Raw genomic sequence first — 25,545 nt, 5'->3', positions numbered from 1 at the left:
TTCTTAAGGAATTACCTGATACCAGGAGTATGCTCTGTCAGCTGGGTTGATCAGGATGGCAATTATTTTGGCCCGCGGAAGGAGAGCGGCACTCCGCCTGGGTACTACTTCGGTGTCAAAGTAATTGGCACTTTTCTCAAACATGAAATCTGTGCTGGCATTGGAGGGGATGGGAAAGAACTCCATGTACCTGCCATGTGAAGAAAACCGGGAGAGCATGAGAACAAGGCACGTGTAATAATGGTGATGGGCGTGACACAATGGGAACATAGGGGAGAGGCTGGTAGCTCCTAGCGTTTTGCCCTGCCACAGGGGAACATGAAGGAAATGATAGTTTCGGACACGAACGAAAGAGAATGAAGACAAGGACTGTATTCTGCTAACACAACTCGCACTCTCAACTCCAGTCCCAGTGACTGGTAGTGTTGCATGGGCATCAGTCTCAATAGGACACACCTAGGTGTGTATCACAGTGGCAGGAGCAAGTTAAGAGGATGAATTCCCTCTGCCCTCCTTCATGCAGTAATCTTATGTATTTGTTATGTCAATCAGAATAATCAAGTCCTGAACCATCATGGTAGACTCAAACTGAGGCTGAAGCCAGGGTCTGCCTCATGAGCAGACAAGCACTGCCCATTGTGTTGAAGGCCATGGCAACTACAGTTTGATTTAACTGAGTTGCAACAAAGGCAGCCGTAAGACCAGCCAAATAGGCCACTTGTTCACCAATGTTACCATACCATTTGCTTCAAATCTCTATTTAAAGGTTGACCGAACTCAAAAATTAATGCAGGTTAACATACACAACATTAGGAGGCAAAGCAAACCATGCCAACGGCAACCAAGTTGACTGAAACCTGCACAAATCATGATTTGTAATTCCACTGAATGCCTAATCCGACAATCAAAATCCCGCTGAAAGTTTGTGGGACAGAAAGGGCAAATCGGTGAGCACACGAGTCAACACACTTACCAGTCAATTCCTTTGTGATAGTTGAGTCCATTAAAGAACTGGATCTCTTCATAGGTGGAGGGGCTTGGAAAGTTGCTGGTAACAGCTGGGTGCATAGATAGGAAGAAATGCACAGCTGTCGTACCTGAAACAACACAGTGGAAACAAAACTTGTGAGGGATTTGTGGGAGCAAAAAGGTCTGAAACGTAAGTTGGTACTAGCACGACTGCTACCAACAGCTCTTCATGAAACACAGAATTGTTTGCCCTGGGCTAAAGCTGTTGCTCATATTGCTCAACCTGGTAAGGAAAGCCCCAAATATAACCACTACCCTCAGCCACTCTGGCAATTCCCATCGGACTAGGCAGGGCGTGAGCTTTGCTTCTTTCTGAAGCCAATTGCAATATTAAAGTGGAAAGATCTGAAGCGTATGAAGCCACAAACTAGGCCCAAAATGCAAGACCTGTGCTCCTTCATGCTCCCACCCTTATACAGTGGTGCCCCGCTAGACGAATGCCTCGCAAGACGAAAAACCCGCAAGACGAAAGGGTTTTTCGGTTTTTGCGACGCTTCGCTAGACGATTTTCCCTATGGGCTTGCATCGCAAGACGAAAGCCCATAGGGAAATCTCGGGGACCTTTTTTTAAATGCTGGCGGTGGGGAGCAAAGCCTTCCCCCCCCTCCGGACTTCAGAAGAGGTCCAGGAAGGCCGGCGGGGGCGAAAGGCTTTGCTCCCCACCGCCAGCATTTTAAAAGCGGTCCGGGATAGCAGGGAAGCGCTTCCCGCTATCCCGGACGGCTTTTGAAGGCAGGCAGGGGGGGCAAAGACTTTTGCCCCCCCTGCCTGCCTAACCGGGGGCTTTTAAATCGCCCCGGGACTGTCCGGGGCGATTTAAAAGCCCCCGGACGGCTTTTGAAGCCTCCCCCCCCGCCCGGCTTCGGGGCATCATCCCGATGCCGGGCGGTGGGGCAGGAACGCCTCCCCCAGCCGCCCGGCTTCGGGGCATCGTCCCGATGCCGGGCGGTGGGGCAGGAACGCCTCCCCCAGCCGCCCGGCTTCGGGGCATCGTCCCGATGCCGGGCGGTGGGGCAGGAACGCCTCCCCCAGCCGCCCGGCTTCGGGGCATCGTCCCGATGCCGGGCGGTGGGGCAGGAAAGCCTCCCCCAGCCGCCCGGCATCGGAACGATGTCCCGAAGCCGGGCGGCCGGGCGGGAAAGCCTCCCCCAGCCGCCCGGCATCGGGGCATCGTCCCGATGCCGGGCGGTGGGGCAGGAACGCCTCCCCCAGCCGCCCGGCTTCGGGGCATCGTCCCGATGCCGGGCGGTGGGGCAGGAAAGCCTCCCTCAGCCGCCCGGCATCGGAACGATGTCCCGAAGCCGGGCGGCCGGGCGGGAAAGCCTCCCCCCCCCGCCCGGCTTCGGGGCATCGTCCCGATGCCGGGCGGTGGGGCAGGAAAGCCTCCCCCAGCCGCCCGGCATCGGGGCATCGTCCCGATGCCGGGCGGTGGGGCAGGAACGCCTCCCCCAGCCGCCCGGCTTCGGGGCATCGTCCCGATGCCGGGCGGTGGGGCAGGAAAGCCTCCCCCAGCCGCCCGGCATCGGAACGATGTCCCGAAGCCGGGCGGCCGGGCGGGAAAGCCTCCCCCCCCCCGCCCGGCTTCGGGGCATCGTCCCGATGCCGGGCGGTGGGGCAGGAACGCCTCCCCCAGCCGCCCGGCTTCGGTGCATCGTCCCGATGCCGGGCGGTGGGGCAGGAAAGCCTCCCCCAGCCGCCCGGCATCGGGGCATCGTCCCGATGCCGGGCGGTGGGGCAGGAACGCCTCCCCCAGCCGCCCGGCTTCGGGGCATCGTCCCGATGCCGGGCGGTGGGGCAGGAAAGCCTCCCCCAGCCGCCCGGCATCGGAACGATGTCCCGAAGCCGGGCGGCCGGGCGGGAAAGCCTCCTCCCCCCCCGCCCGGCTTCGGGGCATCGTCCCGATGCCGGGCGGTGGGGCAGGAACGCCTCCCCCAGCCGCCCGGCATCGGGGCATCGTCCCGATGCCGGGCGGTGGGGCAGGAACGCCTCCCCCAGCCGCCTGGCTTCGGGGCATCGTCCCGATGCCGGGCGGTGGGGCAGGAAAGCCTCCCCCAGCCGCCCGGCATCGGAACGATGTCCCGAAGCCGGGCGGCCGGGCGGGAAAGCCTCCCCCCCCCGCCCGGCTTCGGGGCATCATCCCGATGCCGGGCGGTGGGGCGGGAAAGCCTCCCCCAGCCGCCCGGCTTCGGGGCATCATCCCGATGCCGGGCGGTGGGGCGGGAAAGCCTCCCCCAGCCGCCCGGCTTCGGGGCATCGTCCCGATGCCGGGCGGTGGGGCGGGAACGCCTCCCCCAGCCGCCCGGCATCGGAACGATGTCCCGAAGCCGGGCGGCCGGGCGGGAAAGCCTCCCCCCCCCGCCCGGCTTCGGGGCATCATCCCGATGCCGGGCGGTGGGGCGGGAAAGCCTCCCCCAGCCGCCCGGCTTCGGGGCATCATCCCGATGCCGGGCGGTGGGGCGGGAAAGCCTCCCCCAGCCGCCCGGCTTCGGGGCATCGTCCCGATGCCGGGCGGTGGGGCGGGAACGCCTCCCCCAGCCGCCCGGCATCGGGGCATCGTCCCGATGCCGGGCGGTGGGGCAGGAACACCTCCCCCAGCCGCCCGGCTTCGGGGCATCGTCCCGATGCCGGGCGGTGGGGCAGGAAAGCCTCCCCCAGCCGCCCGGCATCGGAACGATGTCCCGAAGCCGGGCGGCCGGGCGGGAAAGCCTCCCCCCCCCGCCCGGCTTCGGGGCATCGTCCCGATGCCGGGCGGTGGGGCAGGAACGCCTCCCCCAGCCGCCCGGCTTCGGGGCATCGTCCCGATGCTGGGCGGTGGGGCAGGAAAGCCTCCCCCAGCCGCCCGGCATCGGAACGATGTCCCGAAGCCGGGCGGCCGGGCGGGAAAGCCTCCCCCCCCCCGCCCGGCTTCGGGGCATCGTCCCGATGCCGGGCGGTGGGGCAGGAACGCCTCCCCCAGCCGCCCGGCATCGGGGCATCGTCCCGATGCCGGGCGGTGGGGCAGGAACGCCTCCCCCAGCCGCCCGGCTTCGGGGCATCGTCCCGATGCCGGGCGGTGGGGCAGGAAAGCCTCCCCCAGCCGCCCGGCATCGGAACGATGTCCCAAAGCCGGGCGGCCGGGCGGGAAAGCCTTTGTCCCCCCTGCCTGCCTTCCCAGGGGCTTTTAAATCGCCCCGGACAGCGGAGAAGTCCTCCGCTGTCCCGGGCGATTTTAAAATGCCGCCCGCCAGAAGAGGTCGGGGGAAGGCTTTTTCCATAGGAACGCATTAATTGATTTTCAATGCATTCCTATGGAAAACCGTGCATCGCAAGACGAAAAACTCGCAAGACGAAGAGACTTGCGGAACGAATTAATTTCGTCTTGCGAGGCACCACTGTAGTCGCTTTTAACTGTCTGTCCTTGTTTCTATCTTTTTAAGTAAAGTATGATATAATCACCTTTTAATTACTAGTTTTTATCCCTTACCAGTTTTAAGTATTATGTGTTCAATTCATCCATATGTTTTATGTTATGCTGGTCTGTGACCAAAATAAAGTTTGATACTGAAACTTTATCATGCAGCTCAGTTGCATAGGTCAGTAAGAACATCCTTTAAAACCTGACACAATCAAGCCTGTAGAGGGCACCACTATACCTTTCCTACACTCAAAGTCGTACTCGTTCTCGTTCTACATCTTATCTCAGCTCACCAGTTCTGGAATTTAATATTAATTGGGTGGAACAGGCAACCCCGAGAAATTCAAGATGACAATTTTGGCAATTGACAACTTGGAATTGCTCCCCCCCCCCACCTGACATTTCCCAGAAGACCTAAATCAGCTCCCCGCTAAGTTTTAAGGCAGCGACAGAGAACCTGCGTCTCTCGAACAGCTGTCCAAGTACAACTCCCATCATGCCTGACTACTGGCTATGCTGCCCAGGACTCATGGGAATTGGAGTCTAAGTACACCGGGAAGACCACAGGTTCCCCCATCATGTTCCAACACAAAAAGAAAAAGGCCACATCACAAATATATTAACAGGGCAAAAAAAGACCATGATGGCCAGTGGGTTATGTTACCAGTTTTCTGAGGACCGACGATGAGAAACTTGGGAAGCCGGTCACATGTCTTCTCTTTGGACCAGATGTCTTTATGCCGCTTGTCATCACAAGGGTTCTACATCAATTAAAAAATCACGCATGAGATAATGTGGGGAATAATTACATTCGTGTTTACCCCAGGCACAATCACTCTGGTCTACAGCACATTAAGAGCTTGGCTGGCATATGTCGTAGAGCATATGCTGGCATCAGTGCTCTATTCTGGATGGAATGATGGTCATTTGTTGGTCAAAGGTATTGTGGCAGTCTCCTGAAGGAGTTAACTGGGCAGGAGCATCAGCAAGCCAACAAAGACATGCCCAAGGGAAAATAAAATCACAACTGCAAGGAGGACTCTATTCAATCTGTTGAACTATTTAGCAGTGCATTTTCACCACAACTGGGGAGGCCTGGAAGTTTAAAAAACTGGGCCTAAAATTCTGACAAAGGTATCCGATTCTGTTCAGAAAAACCATACAGCATTTTAGATCCCAGAACCACCACTAGTTCATGCCTTGCGTATTCCCCACTTAAGGTCTTAAGACCCAATAGGAGAAATACAAACTTCTCTCTTCTGTAGCAACCAATTCACATCCGCTCTGCTCAGAAGCCCTTTATTTATATTAAACTTTTATTAAAGCTCCGAGAAAAACTTCAGCTGCAGGCTGGTTGAAGGGAAATTGTCCTGGAACCTCACCTGCCACAGAGGGTTCTTTTCCTGCGAAAATATTTCAAAATACTTTTTGGCCAGCTGGATGGGCGGCAGAGTCTGAAGACGGAGGTTGGTCCAGCACTGCACAAATTTGACGAGGCTTTCAAAAGTGTAGAGCCCAAGGCGATCGTTTCCATAATTGGACAAGTGGGTCATGAAGATGCTGATCTACAAACAAAGGAGGACATGGGGGCATTTGTTAGTGTCGAAAGGTTGATATCACTTGGAAAATTCTATCTGCTTTCCACTCTTGTTCTGCAGGGGCAGCATTGGCCAATGAGCATCATACACTCAGCAGTTGCTCTCGTGTGCAAAATGAAAACAACCCATTGCACCAAATCCATAGTTCCAATGTTGACACTATTCAGGTCCCTTGGGCAGGTTTTCTGGATACTCACCTGTAGCTTGGTTCTTTAATTATCATTATTCATTTGATTCACTTATAACCTGCCTCTCTATAAAAATAAATAAATGAATGCCCAGGTGGCCAACTACAATAAAACCCGCAATACAATAATGATGCAATCTATCCAGATGGATTAAAAAGTTTCACTTGAAATCACTGTCTCCAAAGAGTTGCATTCAGTTGGGCAGGACATTTAAAGATTGAGTGCAATCTGGGTTCTTTCTTTCCTCAGGAATCCTGCAAATGTCCTTTTACATGCAACACAGTAACACTTCCCAGGGACAAATAATGGTTCAGCAAGCTCCCACAATGGACAAACCAGGTGGCTACTAAACTCAAAGAAGCCTGTCTGAGGACATGGCTTTAATCTTACATTGCCATAAAGGCAGGGACTTTGCTGCAGCCGACACTGGCTACCACAAAGTCCTTGGGTGCCGCCAAACTTGGGGAGTGGGTTGCTCTTTTGAGGCTTGAGACATCTGTTTTGTACGGTCAGTCATAATTCTTTTTTATTTTTAGCCAGATTGGATTCCAAAAATGACTTTAGTGATACCAGGTGCTCGTGAGGAGACTCAGTCTCTGCAAACGAATGTGGCTCCTAAGCAGATATGCGGTCAAATGAAGACAAAAGAACCTTCCTTTTAAACGCACAACCTCTCACCTGGCTAAAGAAACCAGGTGTCTGCAACAATCTGTGCCTAAGTGTCAGTCACCAGATAACAACACCTGTTAACTCTTCAATTAAGAAGTCTGGTGTGGGAAGAACAGATACCTCATCTGTAACGCTTCCCAGAGAAACTGGCCCCTAGGTAAAAGAGCATTTAACAAGTGAGGAAATTGGATAGGGGAGAGGAGGGAGAATTAACAAGGTCATGTATTCAGTTTGATTACAGAGTGGCATTAACTAGATCAAGTACATCATCCCAATATGCCTTTCCCCCTGGTCTCCAGTTTCCCCGTCAAATGTGACCATCTTAATAGAGAATTCCAAACAAGCTTTGGGAACTAGCAGCAGAAGCCTTCCTGCACTTGGAGGAGGCTGGTGTGACTGTGAGGCATGGTCTGCTGCCAGATGCTTCCTTTCCATCTCTGACCTTTCAGGGCTGGGGTGATTTTGACACCCAAGAGCACACAGCGCATCAAGAGGCTGACCTGGAGGCTCCATGCAAACCATCAAAAGAAGAGCACCCAACTCGCAATGGCAGTATTTCCATCCAAGTGCTAAATTACTGACAATTAGCTTCCAGGAGAGAAAGAATTACTAAAATATTATGAGGCTGGAGGGGGAATGCACCAGCTTCTCATGGAGAGCCTCAGGGATTCTAGCAGCTCTGGCTAAATGCCTTACACCTAGAGGGAGAGATCTCCCAAGTTTGTTGCTTTATCACGTTCACCAACACGTTTGGGAGAGGAGTTGATTTTCTAAATCTCTGGGCTCCGGACGGGAGATTGGTCTTCACATTAACACAGCTGCCTCTCAGAAGTGAGCCTGAGTGATTTCAAGATCTGGATTTCAAGATCAAGGCCAGGGAATGGGGAAACTTGGTGGCCCTTGAATTGACTACAACTCACATGAGCCCCAGGCAGCATGTTCAATGGTCAAGGATGATGGAACCTGTACTCCGACACCTGAAACTGTTTTAAAGGACTCCCTAGGGTGGCTGATCCACAACCACTGGTCTTGGGGCTTCTAGGCAATGCTGTATTTTTATTCATGTATGAACTGCTGAGCACATTAGCACCTAGTGCCGTACGGGGGGAAAAATGGGCCTGGATTCAATGACCTCTGATTGCCAGCAAGGGCTGTCGCATTAGCGTAAGGGCAAGAATAATGGTTGCACAATATGAAATCTCAACACTTTAGTTGCGCTAGCAGAAGTTTGTTGGGCGACCAGTTGTGCAACATGGAGTATTGTATCTGTTGTGCCACCAGCTACAAGAACTATGCTGGCTCTGTGCATGTCATCGCTAAGGGACTTTAAATTCAGTACAAGTTAAATTCCCCTCTTTTGGTCTCTAACCCTAGCTACATAATCATGCGCCATTCCACAGAGACAGGAATTTTGGATGAAGCTTTGGCAAACAACTTAGGCTCCTTGGAATCTGAGCCACTCAGCTGAATTGCAGCCGCTATTCAAACTAGCCTTGTTAACTACTTTTGAATGGTGTTTGGCATATAAGCAGTATATTAATTAATTAAATAATAAGGATAATTCATTCTTTCTCTCTTAATATATAGAGTTTGAACCAAGCTTGTTTCGACTGTCTAAAAGCCATGATGCAACTACTGCGGTCCCACCAGTGCTCCCGTTCCATACCTTCCCAAACTAGTGACTTAAGAGTGGCAACCGTTGTCTACCTATCTTCTGACAACGACACCCGACAACCATTCAGACTAATTACCAACAGGCAAGTCTGATCTTATTCCCCAAGATCCTGCCCCCACCTCATCTAAGCAGCCACAACTATTCCATATAAGGGAACTCAATTATTTTCCCTGGAGATGTTAAAAAACCCAAGTGTGAAAGGGTAGCAATCAGAAATTAAAACAGCGAGCTGAAAATAGAACAGCAATACGCCTGGTGCAAAAGGAACTGGAGGGGTCAAGTGGGAGGTGTGCAACTCTATAGCTTCAGGGAAATACAAGCAAAGATATGCAATGACTGCCTTTTCTGGGAGCAGAAAGCTGCATTCATTTGCTGACATCATGGTTTGCTGGCTAGTCAGGAGATCAAACATCCTGTGTTTATACTGCAGAGTTAAACATACATACACACACACACTCCAACTCTTGCACTTCTGCATATACTCACAGGGATTCAAACATCTGTTATGGATCAGTGAGGAGAGGCTGTTTGGCGCTCTTTATTTTAGGTGGGACATCTTTATCAGTTAAAGTGGAAGGAGTGAGAGTTTAAAGTCAGTTGGCAAGCAAAGCAATTGGTTCACGGACCAGATTGATGATGAAAGGAGAGAGCAAACCAAAGCCAACAACTAGGGAGTAGGATGAGTTGAGGGGACACAGGACACGCTTTTCGGTATTTGGGGTAAATTGCTCACTGACTTGTTTTTACAGAAACATCAGGCTGGGAGGAAGTATTTGAGACTAATACATTCTGTCCTCTTGCCAAGTGCAGCTAGCTGGGAACATCAGCAATCCTCTTTCAGCGATGACATTATAGAATCATAAAATTGTGGGGTTGGATAGGACCCTGAGAGTCATCTAGTCTAACCTACTGCAACGCGGGAATCTCATCTAAAGCATCCTGCCAAGCCACAGAGTGCTCAGCAGTGTGTCAGGGATTTTCTGGAAAAATTGAATCAGAAAGTTTTCTTTAAAATGTTCTGGGAAGTTTCTAAATTGATTGGGATCTGATACAGCAAGTTTATTTCAACCCCCCCCCCAAAAAATGTACCCTGTGTTAATTTTACATGCTGTAAAGTATTTGAGATGAAACATTCATCTAGAAAAGAATCAATATGAAAACCACAATGTGGTTGGAGTGTTATATTTAAACAAATACAAAGCTTAACTTAGAAATAATCGTTATTGGACTATTTGCCACTATTCTAAAACATGTCAATTTGATAACCACGAACTTCCCTGACATTTGAGTGGGGGATAAAAGAACTGGAAACTGCTAATATGCTAATTTTAGCATACCCAAAGAGCTGTGCATTAGAATAAAGATCTTTCCCATATATGTATGCAGTGCCCACATCTGAAATACGAAAGGAGGGAAAGTGTGGGATAACCAACATGCTTAAGTTTAATTAATGCACAATGAATGGATACAATTGCCGTTGACATGGGGAAGCATCCAGTTCATGCACCAGAAGTGGTTTTAGGGTAGCATGACTGGTACAAGCTCCCTGGGCACTGAGCTGCAGGGGACACCACAACCATGATGGAGAACAGAGCGCGACAGGCAGAGGGTGCCAAATTTTAGTGCAGCACATGCCATCTGGGCCATCTTTTTCTCATGGGAACAACTCAGCTTGACCTTGACTACCAGATAAACTTGGAATGAGTGGCGCAAAGAAAAAGGAGACTAAAGAAAAAGAACAAAGACCAAGAACGAGACAAACAACCTTAGCCTCAACTTTACAACAACGCAGATCGTCTGTGCCTATTTTGCACTCTGAGGAAGAAGCTGCCTCCTTGCCACAGGCAGGGGGAGGAGAGACAGAGGAATTACAATTGGAGGATATGGCTTCAGGATCAGCTGCTTCCATCTTAGAAAAAATCTATGAAAAATTGGAATCCTTGGATAAGAGAGTGGAATCTTTGGACAAAAAGGCTGATGAACAAACAGCGAAAATAGATCAGAACACAGAATGTTTAAATAGTTTAACTGGACAAGTGGCACAGAACGTTCAAACGATTGCAAAATTGGAGGAGGCTACAGGGGAGAACAGGAAATTGGCTGAAGATACTAGCCAAAGACTTGGAAAGTTAGAAAAAGAGGTGAGACCACTCAACAAACAAGTAGGTGAACATCAGACCTATCTTTCGATGATTGAATTGAAAAATAGGGAGACCAACTTAAGGATAAGATCTGTATCCGAAGTAGAAGAAGACAACCTGGCTGAGTTTTTGACCAAAATATTTTCCAAGCATTGGAACCTTGAGGAGAAAGACTTTAAAATCACATCAGCTTTTAGACTTGGAAGACTGATAAGAAAAGACAAGCCCAGAGACTGCTTGATAACAGTGAGATCAAAGGAGGAGAGGGACAAGATTTTGGGCCTACACTACAGAAAATCACTGGACATTCTGGGCAAAAGAATTGAAATTTACAAGGACATTCCTAGACAGCTTTTGGATTTGAGATCTGAATATTTGGAACTAGCAAAACTACTGAGGAGCAACTCAATCATCTTTAGGTGGGACTTTCCTCAAGGACTATCTTTTACTTTTAGAGGGAGGAAGATTAAAATTAGAACATTGGAAGACAGAGACAAATTTCTGAACCAGTACGGAGAAGACCTTCATAAAGGACTTGGATCATTGCCGGAGCCTGGAGCACCAAAGGAACCGGCACCCTTGGATCCTGAAGACAAGGTACCACCCCCTGAAAAATAACCAGATCTATACAGGATGTCTCTGCAACTTCTGAGTTGGAACATAAATGGCTGCAACATTCCGGAAAAAAGGAAGAAAATCTTTCATATATTAAAAAAGGAACAATTGGACATTATTTGCTTGCAAGAAACACATGTGACTAGGCTCCACAGAAAAGTATTGGTAAATAAAAGACTTGGCCAGGAATTTATATCTTCAGATAGAGTAAAGAAGAGAGGGGTGGTGATATATGCAAAGGAGAGCCTTTCACCTAAATTATTATTTAAAGATGAACATGGCAGAATTTTGGCAGTCGAAATACAACATCAAGGAGAAAAAATTATGCTATTAGGAATCTACGCACCAAATGAAGGGAAATCGGAATTTTATAAGAAGTTGCATGAGAGCATGCTGGAATATCTGGACTTTGACAACATCATTATGATGGGAGATATGAACGGGATTGTATCAACTAACATGGATAAGTCGCAAAGCCAAAAAGTTACTAAAGATGGCAGACTACCAAAGACCTTTTTCGAAATGACAGACAATATGGACTGGATTGACATTTGGAGAACGAGAAACCCCTTGGGAAAAGAAGGAACATTCTTCTCTGAAGCCCATCTGACTTGGACAAGAATCGACCAAATATGGATTACTAGAGGTCTGGCACCTAAGGTCAGGAAAGTGGAAATCTGCCCAAAGACCTGCTCCGACCATAACGCTTTGAAAATGGATTTGACATTGTTACCAACCGGTTCCTTTCGATGGAAGATGAATGACAACTTATTTAGAGATCAGGAGATCACTAAAAAGGCCCAAAAAGTTTTGAAGGACTATTTTGAAATAAATTTGAACACAACGGTGGAAAAAAGAACAATTTGGGACGCAAGTAAAGCCGTGATGAGAGGGTTCTTAATACAACAGAATGCTATAAAGAAAAGGAAACAAAATGAAAAGAAAGACAAGATTTTGGAGAAAATAAAAGAATTAGAGAAGAAGTTAAGAATAAATCCGAAGTCACAGCTGATTCTGAGAGAAATTAAACTTCACCAGGCACAATATTCTAAACTGATAAATCAGGAAATAGAATGGAAGATCAAATCAATGAAACAAAAAACGTTTGAATCGGCAAATAAATGTGGGAAACTGCTGGCTTGGCAGTTGAAGAAGAGACAAAAGTTGAACACAGTAACAAATTTGGAAATTGAAGGAAGAAATATTCAGAACCCCGTGGAAATTAGAAAATCCTTCCAGAAATATTTCAAGAAACTATATACTCAAGGGCCGCAAAATGAGGTTGAGATTGAACAATTTTTGAAAAAAAATAGTCTTAAAAAATTTACACAAGAAAATAGACTACTCCTGAATAGCCAAATAACACGACAAGAAATTGAACATGCCATTCAGAACATGAAACTGGGCAAATCTCCAGGGCCAGACGGCTTGACCTCCAAGTACTATAAGACAATGAGTGACTATTTGATTCAACCTTTGATGGAGGTCAGCAATGAAATCCTGGAGGGAAAGAAGGCGCCGGAATCGTGGAAGGAAGCTTTTATCACGTTGATACCAAAATCAGAAACTGAAAAAACACAACTTAAGAACTACCGCCCCATCTCCCTTTTAAATGTGGATTACAAAATATTTGCTGATGTTTTAGCAGGCAGACTTAAAAGAGTTTTAAATAAAGTAATTCATAAAGATCAGGCCGGCTTTCTCCCAGGTAGACACATGTTTGCAAGCACAAGGAACATTATTGACATTTTGGAACTTTTGCAAACAGACATAAACACTAAAGCAGTGCTGATTTTTATAGACGCGGAGAAGGCCTTCGACAACATCTCTTGGAAATTCATGAAGGGAAATTTAAAAGAAATGGGAGCGGGGCGGGGTTTTGAAAATGGGATTGATGCAATATATTCAGAACAAAAAGCTAAATTGATAGTCAACAATGTGGTAACGGAAGAATTTAAAATCGAAAAAGGAACACGACAAGGCTGCCCGATTTCCCCTCTGTTATTTATTTCAGTTTTGGAGGTGCTCCTGAACTTGATCAGAGGTGACCGGTTGGTGCAGGGGATTCAGGTCGGAGCGAAACAATATAAACTTAAAGCTTTTGCAGATGACCTAGTTTTGACACTGCAGGAGCCAGAATCTAGTACGAAAAGAGTATTACAACTGATACATGAATTTGGTCAGGTGGCGGGATTTAAGCTAAATAAACAAAAAACGAAGGTGTTAGGGAAAAATATGACAGATACAGAGTCAGAACGGTTTCAGAGAGAAACAGAATTATCATTGGTGAAAAAGGTAAAGTACCTAGGGGTTAACATAACAGCCAAAAATCTGAGTCTATTTAAGGACAATTATGAAAAATGCTGGTCTGAAATTAAGAGAGACTTGGATAGCTGGGTAAAATTGAAGCTTTCTTTGTTGGGCCGAATTGCTGCTATTAAGATGAATGTATTGCCAAAGATGTTGTTTCTGTTCCAAACATTGCAAATTGTGGACAAAACGGAGTGTTTCAGGAGGTGGCAGAGAGATATTTCCAAATTTGTCTGGCAGGGCAAAAAGCCCAGAATTAAGTTTAAGATATTAACAGATGCGAAAGAAAGAGGGGGCTTTGCCCTGCCAGACTTAAGGTTGTACTATGAAGCCGCAGCTTTCTGCTGGCTAAAAGATTGGCTACTTCTCGAAGACACTGACGTGTTAGATCTGGAAGGTTATAACAATGCTTTTGGTTGGCATGCATACTTGTGGTATGATAAGGTTAAGATCAATAAGGCCTTTAAGAACCATATTGTCAGAAAAGCAGTGTTTAATGTCTGGACAAAATATAAAGACTTATTGGAAAATAAAACTCCAAGGTGGCTCTCACCTTTGGAAGCTAAGGCCCGAAAAAGACCCAATATGGAAGCCTATTGGCCAAAATATTGGGAACTGTTAGAAAAAGACGGAGATAATTGGAAATTGCAGAGTATGGAGAAAATGAAGGATAAAGTGCGAGACTGGTTACACTACGCTCAGATTAAAGAAATTTTTAAAAGTGATAAAAAGCTAGGGTTCCAGGTGGAGAAATCGAAGTTGGAAACAGAATTGTTAGAACCTAAGACTAAGGTACTTTCAAGAATGTATAACTTGCTGTTGAAATGGAATACACAAGATGAAATGGTTAAGTCGGCTATGATAAAATGGGCACAGGATGTTGGGCATAACATTATGTTTGAAGACTGGGAAAGGTTGTGGACCACTGGGTTGAACTTTACTGCATGTAATGCTTTGAAAGAAAATGTAATGAAAATGATATACAGATGGTACATGACCCCAGTTAAACTTGCCAAGATATACCATTTGTCTGATAATAAATGTTGGAAATGTAAAGAAAATGAAGGAACATTCTTTCACCTCTGGTGGACCTGCCCTAAAGTGAAGGCCTTCTGGGAAATGATATATAATGAGTTGAAAAAGGTATTTAAGTATACCTTCACCAAGAAACCAGAGGCCTTTCTTCTGGGCATTGTCGACCAGAAGGTGCTAAAGAAGGATAGAACATTTTTCATGTATGCAACAACAGCAGCAAGGATACTACTCGCTAAGAACTGGAAAACTCAAGATCTACCCACACTGGAAGAATGGCAGATGCAACTGATGGACTATATGCAACTGGCGGAGATGACTGGCAGAATCCGAGACCTGGGAGAAGAAAGGATCGAAGAAGATTGGAAGAAATTCAAGATTTATCTACAGAAACATTGTGATTTAGTGGAATGTTAAGAAGGATGCTTGGTTATAAATAATTGGCCATCACTAAAATGGATCAGAATTTGATGATAAGAGAGATTAAGAGAAACAAAATTTGTAGGAGAATTATTTTATTGTATTTAAATAAGTGGTTATAAAAATGAAAATAAGATGATAATTTGCTTGACAAAAACTTATTAATGATGTAAGTGGGAGCGGGGGATGTGAGGAAGTCTAAAGATGTTATGAAATTTTGCAAAAACAAAGTAACGCTGTTTATTATTTTTGTATTTCTTTTATTAAAAACTCCAATAAATATTTATATAAAAAAAAACAAATTTTAGCGCAGCACAGGGTGCTGCTGAAATTTCAGACACCCAAGTCTGCCACTCAGTCACTGCATGGGGGTATGGAGGAATCATGCTTGCTGGCCTAATCTCTAATCACTAGGCACCTGCTGCGCCCTCCCTGCCACCACCATTAATCCCCGTGCACATAGTGCACAAGGTTCAGACCAGTTTCTCGCAGACTGATCTAAATACTGAATACTTGGAGGGCAGGGACAAAGCAAGCGATTGCAACCCTGTTTCCCCTCCAGGCATTGAGTCTAAGAATGTAGGCTGCTCCTGAGAAGAAGGTTTATCCCTAGGAAGAACCTCTGTCATATTTACCGTATTTTTCGCTCTATAAGACGCACCAGACCACAAAACGCACCTAGTTTTTGGAGGAGGAAAACAAGAAAATATATATTCTGAATTTCAAAAGCCAGAATAGCAAGAGGGATCGCTGTGCAGTGAAAGCAGCAATCCCTCTTGCTGTTCTGCCTTCTGTGATAGCTGTGCAGCCTGCATTCGCTCCATAAGACGCACACACATTTCCCCTTACTTTTTAGGAGGGAAAAAGTGAGTCTTATAGAGCAAAAAATACGGTATGTCCTCCCTGAAGCATTTTCAGTAGGTTCCTGGGTGGCAAAACTGTTCGGCCAATATTTTCCACAAATGCTTCCCTTCACTTCTTTGCCCAACTTTTGCCAAATATACACACCTCAGCTGTTTTCTTTTTCTGTGCTCTTAAGAAAAGAAAAAAAACCTGACCACCACTGACGTAGGGTAGAAAAAAATAAAATTCATTGTTGGCATCTGTCTGTCTGAGGAGACAGCCCGGTGAGAATTAGGCCTCAGGACTGCTGCCTGTGTTTAGCATCTGTGCAGACTGTATTTCCAACTACTTTTCCCCATCCTTCACCACATAGAGCACACAGGTAATCACAAACACTGCCCCCCCCAATGCTGCAGTACTTACTGGGTTCAGGAGCACTGTCAGAAAGAGTTCACCACCACGAATGCTTTTGTCCAGCTCCTTGGAGCCACCAGGATACTCATTATAAAATATGGTGTGAGTGAAAAGACCGCAAGTCTGTCGAGGCAACACCTGGGAGAGCCAGAGGGAGAGGAAAAATTAGAGATGGCCATGGATTATCCCGGTGAATTTTAACATGCAGCCAACAGTGGAAACATGCAGCCAAAGGAGAAGGCAATTCTACTGGGGTTAGATGGTGTCAACATCATATTTGCTTTTCTGCTATCATTCCTAACTGCCATTTTCAGTCCCACTCTAAAAAGAAGGAAAGAAAAAACACACCACTTGGTGTTCTGCGGCTACTCAGCATATTTAGTCCTTGTGAGGCTGTTCTGAGGTTTCCTTCCCCTCAAGAAATTTCCCTAAACTTTTTCTTGCATTTCCGCAAACCCCATGGTTCTCCTAAGCATGCTGAGGGCACCATCCATGCACAAGAGGCAGCTCTTTTGGCTACGTGAGGACTGGCACTCAAGGGAACGGAGTTCTTTATTAATACATAATGTAAAGTTAAAGGAGGGAATCAACCCAGCCTCTCCTGCTCAGCTGCCCAATAGTGACACAACTGTTGGAGCAGTTGCATGGCTCCACTTGGACGTTCTTCAGTCTCGAATCCTACATACTGGGAATTCTACACTAGTCTGAGTGATTGCTACAAAGAACTGACTGATTTATGAAGGGCAAGTCTATCTAACCACTGTGGCTATGTTCTGTTTCCATTATTGGAGGCAATATGGCTCAGGATTCCAGTTGATGGGGATCACAAGTGGAGAGTACTGTTGTATTCATGCCCTGCTTGCAAGCCTCCTAGAGGCATTGTTGGCCACTGTGAGAACAGGGCTCTGTGTCAGCATCGCCCTTGAGCCAGTGCCACTAACTGGACTCATGCACTTCAGCCTCGACTGGGCTAGGCGAGCTGGGTAGCACTTCCAGAGACCACCTTCTGGACAGGAACAGGTCAAAGTGCTGTGGACTCACAGCTTAGAGTTGTGAGCACCGGATTCACTTCCACAAGTAGACAGTCGTCACACAGCAGAGTATAGCAGAGTCTAGCAGAGTATATAAACGACTTGGAGAGCAGCTCTGTAGAATATCTTCTTTATTCTGTCTACAACTATTATACAACTATATACAGAGCTTAATGAGGTCTAAGCATAAATGAATGCTAAACTGCACTGAGTTTCTGCAGCTGCTCTTAGCAGCAACCTTATCTCTACACACGATCTGTAACACTCAGTCCCCGACACATTGACTGACTGACTGACTGACTGACTGAGTGCTGGAGTAGAATAAGTAGAGAGCAGAACACGCCTCTTTCTCTCTGGGGAATCAGCAGACTCATCAGGAGATTCTTGGATATGGGAGGGGTGAAATCTCCTCACTCTGGACTGCATGGACCTTGGCAAAATCCAGCGGGACTCATTCTTGTGCTCCCTTTGCTTTTGTGTTTGAGAGTTTCAGGGAAGATTAGCATTCAAAATGCAGGGATGAGTACCCAATAGGCTAGTGGCCATGTTTCTCCTCCAGATAATCAATAGGGGCTTCATTGTCTCACCATGATTCCGTTATGGATGAAGCCCCTCCGGTACCGGGCAGGCCGAAGGTGTGGATATTCTTCTGTGCTGGTCACCTGGATGCCCCAGACAGCTTTCCATGCCTCGTAGAGCTGTGCATGGACAGGGTAAACTCCTGAGTGGTGGGGGGCTACTGCATAGCCCAGGTCCGTGGGGATCCCATGCTCCTGGAAGAAGAACACCAATGGTAAGAACCCTCTATTCCCTGTATTGCTAGCAGTTTGCTGAATGGAAGGAAGGCAGAAATGGCAAGACAGAAATCTCAAAACAAAAAGTGAGTGAGTTAGTAAATCGGAACTTGGGTCTGGGGTATATGACACAACACATTTATACTAGGTTTGTAAACAGTCAATTGCCTGTGAAGAGTAAAACATTGCCTCTAGGCAACAAGGCATGGATAAAATGAAAGGAAACTTGGCAGAATATTGTTGAGATGGCACTGGAACATCTCCCATTGAATTTGCTCCTTACCAAAGCAAACTGCTTGTTGAGTTTCATTTGCTCAGCTAGCACAGTGACGTTGTGGAAGAGATGTGGCTGCATGTGACTCCACATGTGCGGGAACCACCAAAACTCCTTCCTATGCTTTAGCAGCATGTCATCCCCTTCATCTTCCTCATCAGTACCTAGAAAGAAGGGGGAAGGAAGGGGTGCTCAACTGTCAGTCATCATAGACGCTAAATGGCCAAACCAGAGAAGACAACATTTCATTTGCATGAATGGCTTTTAAAAGGAAACAGCAGGCGCCAGGTTCCCATCTACACCAGGGACCTGCTATGGCATAGCTGGGGGCATTAACCCTTTGCCCCACACTGTGGTGCTGATCCAAATGAGCCCCCTGCTTCTGCACCTGCTATCTTCCCTGGCATAAAAAGCTCCCATTCGCTCCGTTGTACTGATAGCACCCAAGAGCTGTCAGAACACCACTTGGATCCAGTAGTTCCCCAAATCAAAGAATTCAAATAGGCCCCTACCTCTGCAGAGGTTATATCCTTATATACCTCTGCACAGGTCAAATCTGTGTCCAGGGCAGCTGTTTACCAGCTCCATCTGGTACGTAGGCTGAGACCCTATCTGCCTGCGGACTGTCTTGCCAGAGTGGTGCATGCTCTGGTTATATCCCGCTTGGACTACTGCAATGCACTCTACGTGGGGCTACCTTTGAAGGTGACCCGGAAACTACAACTAATCCAGAATGCGGCAGCTAGACTGGTGACTGGGAGTGGCCGCCGAGACCATATAGCACCAGTCTTGAAAGACCTACATTGGCTCCCAGTATGTTTCCGAGCACAATTCAAAGTGTTGGTGCTGACCTTTAAAGCCCTAAATGGCCTCGGTCCAGTATACCTGAAGGAGCGTCTCCACCCCCATCATTCTGCCCGGACGCTGAGGTCCAGCGCCGAGGGCCTTCTGGCGGTTCCCTCATTGCGAGAAGCAAAGCTACAGGGAACCAGGCAGAGGGCCTTCTCGGTAGTGGCGCCCACCCAGTGGAACGCCCTTCCAGCAGATGTCAAAGCGATAAACAACTACCTGACATTCAGAAGACATCTTAAGGCAGCCCTGTTCAGGGAAGTTTTTAACGTGTGATATTTTACTGTATTTTTGGTTTTTATGGAAGCCGCCCAGAGTGGCTGGGGAGGCCCAGCCAGATGTGCGGGGTATAAATAATATATTATTATTATTATTATTATTATTATTATTATTATTATTATTATTTCCCTGTAAGCCAAAACCCTGCCAGATATTTATCTATCCTGGACAAAAAAACTGCGGTGAGGCCCAGAGGGTTAACAAACCTTCTTTTATCTGATGCCAGAATCCTGATCCTGATCAGACTTTACACAACTGCTGACTGTGTGGATGGCATCTCACTAAGAAATTTACAATACAGGTGAAAAGAACAAAGGCAGCTTACCAGTGTGGTAGAATTTCCCAGAAAATCCCAGGTTGAAAGTAAAATTGGGAACCAAAGTCCTCAACTTGTTCTGAGTGTTCAGTAGAGCCTGAAAAATAAGGAAAAATGGGGGGGGGGGAGAGAGGAGGAAACAAACTTCAAAACAGATTCTTAATCAGATTTTTCGACAAGAAGGGCACTTCCATACAAAGCCTACACGCTGGCAGCAATGCACAAGCAGCCCCAAACATTGGTTTCTTAAAGGCTGACCCTTGTCTTTGGCAAGGGTGTTCAGGAGAGCACAGCACCAAACGCCAGCCCTGTCCCTGGCCTTGCTCTCTGGTTCTCTGTTTTGGAGAAGATAGTGCAGAGCTTTCTTCAGATATGGCAAACCCTGAGCTAGATCAACTCATCCACAAAATGTTTAGGTTGGCCAGCTGGACCATAGGCTTCTGCCTTAGTTTTTAAAATGTTGCCTAGGGAACCAGAGTTGAATGTGATGATTAACCTGCTATTGTTATTTACATAGTAACTCATGATTGTCTACCTTTAATCTTCTGCAAAGTCAAAAATAAAGCAGTGGCCAATTTAACTACCAAAGCATATCAACTATGCCTTCTTTATGGCTTTATCCTGCAAATAAAAGTCCCATCTTTCAATAGAGATATGCACCTGTTGCCCATTAATCGCTATTTTAATTGTGATTGTCAATTGTCAAAAAATTCCATACAATTCAGAAGTGGTTAACATATTTGGATTGTGGTCAAATATGCATCAAATATATTTTCTGTAGCTAAGAAACAGTGCCACAGTATGCTTTTTATCACATTCTTCCCCAACACTTTTCCTTACGTAATGTGTTTTTTATGTGGTTATTACTGAGATTCATAAGTCACTCTGGGAGCCCTTTTTGGTAGAAAAGTGGGATTAAAATGAAATGAAATGAAACAAATAAGCTGATGGAGCAATCACCTTCTTCCAGTTGGCTGCTATGCACATTTTGGCAGCTTTAAGTACCCTCACAATAATTTTACACACAGAGATATTAACCAAGTATTATTTCAGGAGTTAGTCATATTCAACAGCCAGTCATATTAATTTATCATGTTTAGAAGATTAGCCTAAAGAAGGCTGTATTATTGGACAGTCCCTGCCTCCCTGGATATTATTAATTATTATGATTTCATAAAATTTATACATTGCTTGATTGTAAACAACAACCACCCTCAAAGTAGTTTACAAAATATAAAGCAGCAAAAAAATAAATTAAAAAAAATTACAGCCCTACTTTAAACATGCACAAGTTAAAATACTAAAACATATCAAGATTTCTTCTAATAAAATTATTTTTAAGGAACTGGGTAGGCTCGTCTAAACAGGAATGTTTTTAGCAGGCTCCAAAAAGAATACAGTGAATCTGCTATATTCCCTGCATAAGGCACAGCAATATATCTTGAAATACCGGCACCTGAGAGCAGGAGCATTGCATTGTCTATCACACAAATTGGCACATGCTAAATTACATGTATAGTTGCCTCTGGGTAGAATACCAACAACATAGTGAGTAGCTGAGATTTATATTCATTTATTTGTATCTAGTCAACAGACCACTATGACAAAGGTTTAACAGTATGAAAGCGACACAAGAACTGTACTTTTCATAATTAAATAGTTTCCTGAAGACGCCGGGGCGGGGGGAGAAATCTGGGGCCTCTTCCTCTGAAGAGGAAGAACAAGATACCTCTGAATGTATATGAGGAATTTTATGAATAAGACCAAAGCCAAGGGGATTCAGACTGAGCTCTAAAAGAAACAATTGCTCCCTGAAATAGTGTTCGTCACATTCTGCTACTTGGAGGAGGGTCCATGCTGGAAATATGGGTACGCCCAGATAATGCCTATGCTTGGGAGATTTATACCGTATTTTTTGCCCTATAGGACACACTTTTCCCCCTCCAAAAATGAAGGGGAAATGCGTGTGTGTCCTATGGGGTGAATGCAGGCTTTCGCTGAAGCCTGGAGAGCGAGAGGGGTCGGTGCGCACCAACCCCTCTCGCTCTCCAGGCTTCAGGAGAGCCGCAGCGCCAGCCCCACAAGGTCGGGGGACAGCGGGGAGGCGGAACGCTGCCATCCCACTGCCTTCAGAAGTGGTTTGGAGGCTGACGGCGGGGAGACGCGTGCTTCTCCCCGCCGCCAGCCCCGCAAGCTCCGGGGACAGCTGGGAGGCGCAGCGCGTCCTCCCGCTGTCCCCAGACCTGATCTGCAGGCGGGCAGCGGGGAGAAGAGCGCTTCTCCCGCTGCCTGCCCCGCAAGCGCCTGGGGGGGGATTTTTTTTTCTTTATTTCCCCCCCAAAAAACTTGGTGCGTCCTATGGGCCGGTGCATCTTATGGGGCGAAAAATACGGTACTTCCCTACAGCCCTCACCACCACTTGAATAAATAATAATAATAATAATAATTGTATACCGCCCATCATATGAAGAGCTGAGGGCAGTTCACAACAGAAAAGTAACAAAATTAGAATGCTTGGACCATTTACAAGGTTTTCTAGCGTGTCTAAGCTATAATCCCCTCATAATGATACCTGATAATTGTTTTATTTTATATTTACAAAATTTACAAGTTGATAATGCAGAGAATGGGCATGGCTGAAGAGAAACTTAATTTTATTGACTTAAATCATTTTGTACTGCTCTTCAGCCAAAATGAAAAAGAAGTATAGCAACCTTTTGTCATTTCTTGGAAGACTGTTAAGCCATCTAGTCTAATCAAGAGTTCTGGAGAACTTGAAAAGCTTGTGCAATATGTTGGTTGGCCTACTAAATGTATTGTCATAACAACAGATTGCCAAACAACACATTTTTATATTACATAATCTTGAAAATTTAAACTCGTTCCCTTTAAAGGGTACCGTATTTTTTGCCCCATAGGACGCACCAAGTTTTTTTTGGGGGGAAATAAAGAAAAAAAAATTATTTCCCCCCCAGGTGCTTGTGGGGCTGGCAGCGGGGAGAAGCTCTCTTCTCCCCGCCGCCCGCCTGCAGATCAGGTCCGGGGACAGCGGGAAGACGCGCTGCGCCTCCCCGCTGTCCCCGGAGCTTGCGGGGCTGGCGGCGGGGAGAAGCACGCGTCTCCCCGCCGTCAGCCTCCAAACCACATCGGGAGACAGCGGGATGGCGGCGTTCCGCCTCCCCGCTGTCCCCCGACCTTGTGGGGCTGGCGCTGCGGCTCTCCTGAAGCCTGGAGAGCGAGAGGGGTCGGTGCATTCGCCCGACCCTGCATTCGCCCCATAGGACGCACACACACTTCATTTTTGGAGGGGAAAAAGTGCGTCCTATAGGGCGAAAAATACGGTACTTACATGACTGAGTGAATGCTAGTCTAGCTTCCCTCTTGGATCCTAGTTGGAGCCCTGCTCTCAACAAGCTCCACTTCATCAAAAGTCCTCCCCTGAGCATGCAAGGGCAAAAAGTGTGTTGGGGGCCAGGGATGAATGTTCCACTACCTTAATGTCCACCCCACCCCCCAACACACTGGTCCTGCCCTCTCCACTCCTAGACTTCACACACTTAGTACAAAGTTCAGATGTTTGGCCGAATGCCCTCTTGCAATCTGAAGTTGTGAGTTATCAGGCTTCCCAGTTGTGTGGAGGCTTCTAAGAATGTTTAGCTGAACATGCTGAGAAGCTTCTTTCAGACTTTCATGCTCAAGTGGGAAGATTGGGAGCAGAGGGGTTGAGATGCCATGCTCAGGGATGTTGTAGAGTGAGACTGTCCCCCCCCCCTTTGTCCTTGTCTACAATCATTCCATGAACCAGCTGAATGAAGCCTGCAGACCACAGTTTGAGGACCATTGTCCTCTCCTGCACAATGTGCTTTCTTCTTAATTTCATGTGCTTCTGAGAAGGTAGGGACCATACATTTCTCCCCTATATAATGGCACATACATTCACACATTCCTCATGCAAGTAAAGAATGTATTATAGTTCTTTAACACAGGGCAAGTTTATAGTCTCCAGTATTTTAATAGAAGAAAAACTGCCCTGACCAAAATTTGGATGAATATGCCATCTGTGCCACTTGTAGGGCTAAGCAAAAATGGCACGTGTGCAGACAAATAAAGGTGGCAGCGCAGGCCTTGCTGGAAGTGACACCATCTCATTTCTAAGGGTGATCTGCAACTACAGTGGTACCTCTGGTTACGTACTGAATTTGTTCCGGAGGTCCGTTCTTAACCGGAAACTGTTCTTAACCTGAAGCACCACTTTAGCTAATGGGGCCTCCCGCTGCTGCCGCCACTGCGCGATTTCTGTTCTCATCCTGAAGCAAAGTTCTTAACCCGAGGTACTATTTCTGGGTTAGCAGAGTCTGTAACCTGAAGCGTATGTAACCTGAAGCGTATGTAACCCGAGGTACCACTGTATAGTAGTTGCAAACCTGCCTGTTTCCACACCAGGACAAATACAACAAAATTTTGAAGCCTATCTTCCGCCCTAAAAGAAATGTTCCTGTTTAGGGTTTCAAGTCAGCCATTCCCTCCAAGCAAGATTTTTCATTCGCCTCTCTATCCCACCAGTATTCCTTTTACTTTTCCAATTTGTAGTTTTAAATTTTGTTGCTACTGAGCATGCTCCGTCCTGTTTGGGCTGTTTTTTGGAGTGGTTGGGTGTGGATTACCCCAACATGGTTTTATTCTTTCTTTTTTTGTACTAAGCAATTGATTCTCAGTGGCCCCATTTTGGCTACAGTCCTGTCAGCACTGGCCACCTGAGTTTACCATTATTGAGCAGTCTCCAATTGCGAGGAAAGTTTGGTGTGAAGATGAGTGAGAAAGAGATGATGCTAAGAGGCTTACCCTTTTGTGCACTGAGGGAGATTTAAAGCCTTGCTTTGGGTTACTATGACAACATATCTGCCAGCTGATAAATCCTAAACAACCCTGTTCCTTGTGGCAGCTGCAACTGTATTGTTGGCAGCTAGTACCAACTAGCCCCCATTCTGATGTTTTCATCCTGGTGTTTTTAATAATTCCCCAAACCCTAAGCACCCTCTGCAGGCTCACTGTTGACCTAAAAGAAATCAGTTGTACCAAGAAAGAAATGCAAGAAATCATTTGTACCAAGAAATCAGTTGTACCAAGAAGATTCACAATGCATAATCATTAACAAGGACAGAAAAGGAAGCGGGAAATATTTATATATATATAAATCTTCTATCTGTAGGCCATTCCACCTCTTCTCCAACATTCTACAATACTGAACACAAGTCTGCACCTATTAAAATTTTATTTTCCCCATTATAAAATTTTATTTCCCCCATTATACCTTTCCCAAAACTGAAGTTTACCTGGTCGTTTTAACCACTCCAGTGTTGTAACCCCCTCACAAAATATCTGAATTGTACAAGATATATCAACAGTAGCCATGTGCTTTCTGCAGCCAGATTACTTAAATATCGTTGTATACTACATTCACTTACAAAGCAACTTTGCTTATGAAAAGATTAAAAATTCATGCCACTTTGTTTTTCATATATACAGTGGTACCTTGGGTTAAGAACTTAATTCGTTCTGGAGGTCCGTTCTTAACCTGAAACTGTTCTTAACCTGAAGCACCACTTTAGCTAATGGGACCTGCCGCTGCTTGATTTCTGTTCTCATCCTGAAACAAAGTTCTTAACCCGAGGTA

The 25,545-nt window shown here is 46.5% G+C and overlaps 1 protein-coding gene across 1 annotated transcript in view; it reads right to left on the bottom strand.

Moving 5' to 3' along the window:
- The window catches only part of NDST2 (N-deacetylase and N-sulfotransferase 2), an 89,939-nt gene that overhangs the window by 4,825 nt on the left and 59,569 nt on the right, over nt 1–25,545 (bottom strand). Inside the window, 8 exon segments of the mRNA XM_081913563.1 lie at nt 16–190; nt 974–1,097; nt 5,088–5,184; nt 5,806–5,988; nt 16,338–16,466; nt 17,947–18,132; nt 18,437–18,591; nt 19,881–19,968. Coding sequence (XP_081769689.1) covers nt 16–190; nt 974–1,097; nt 5,088–5,184; nt 5,806–5,988; nt 16,338–16,466; nt 17,947–18,132; nt 18,437–18,591; nt 19,881–19,968 — 1,137 coding nt within the window.

This window comes from Podarcis melisellensis (assembly GCF_964234715.1).
Source record: "Podarcis melisellensis genome assembly, chromosome: 5".
Lineage (NCBI taxonomy): Eukaryota > Metazoa > Chordata > Lepidosauria > Squamata > Lacertidae > Podarcis > Podarcis melisellensis.
The sequence above is the reverse complement of the archived record's forward strand: the minus strand, read 5'-3'. Positions and strand labels throughout refer to the sequence as shown.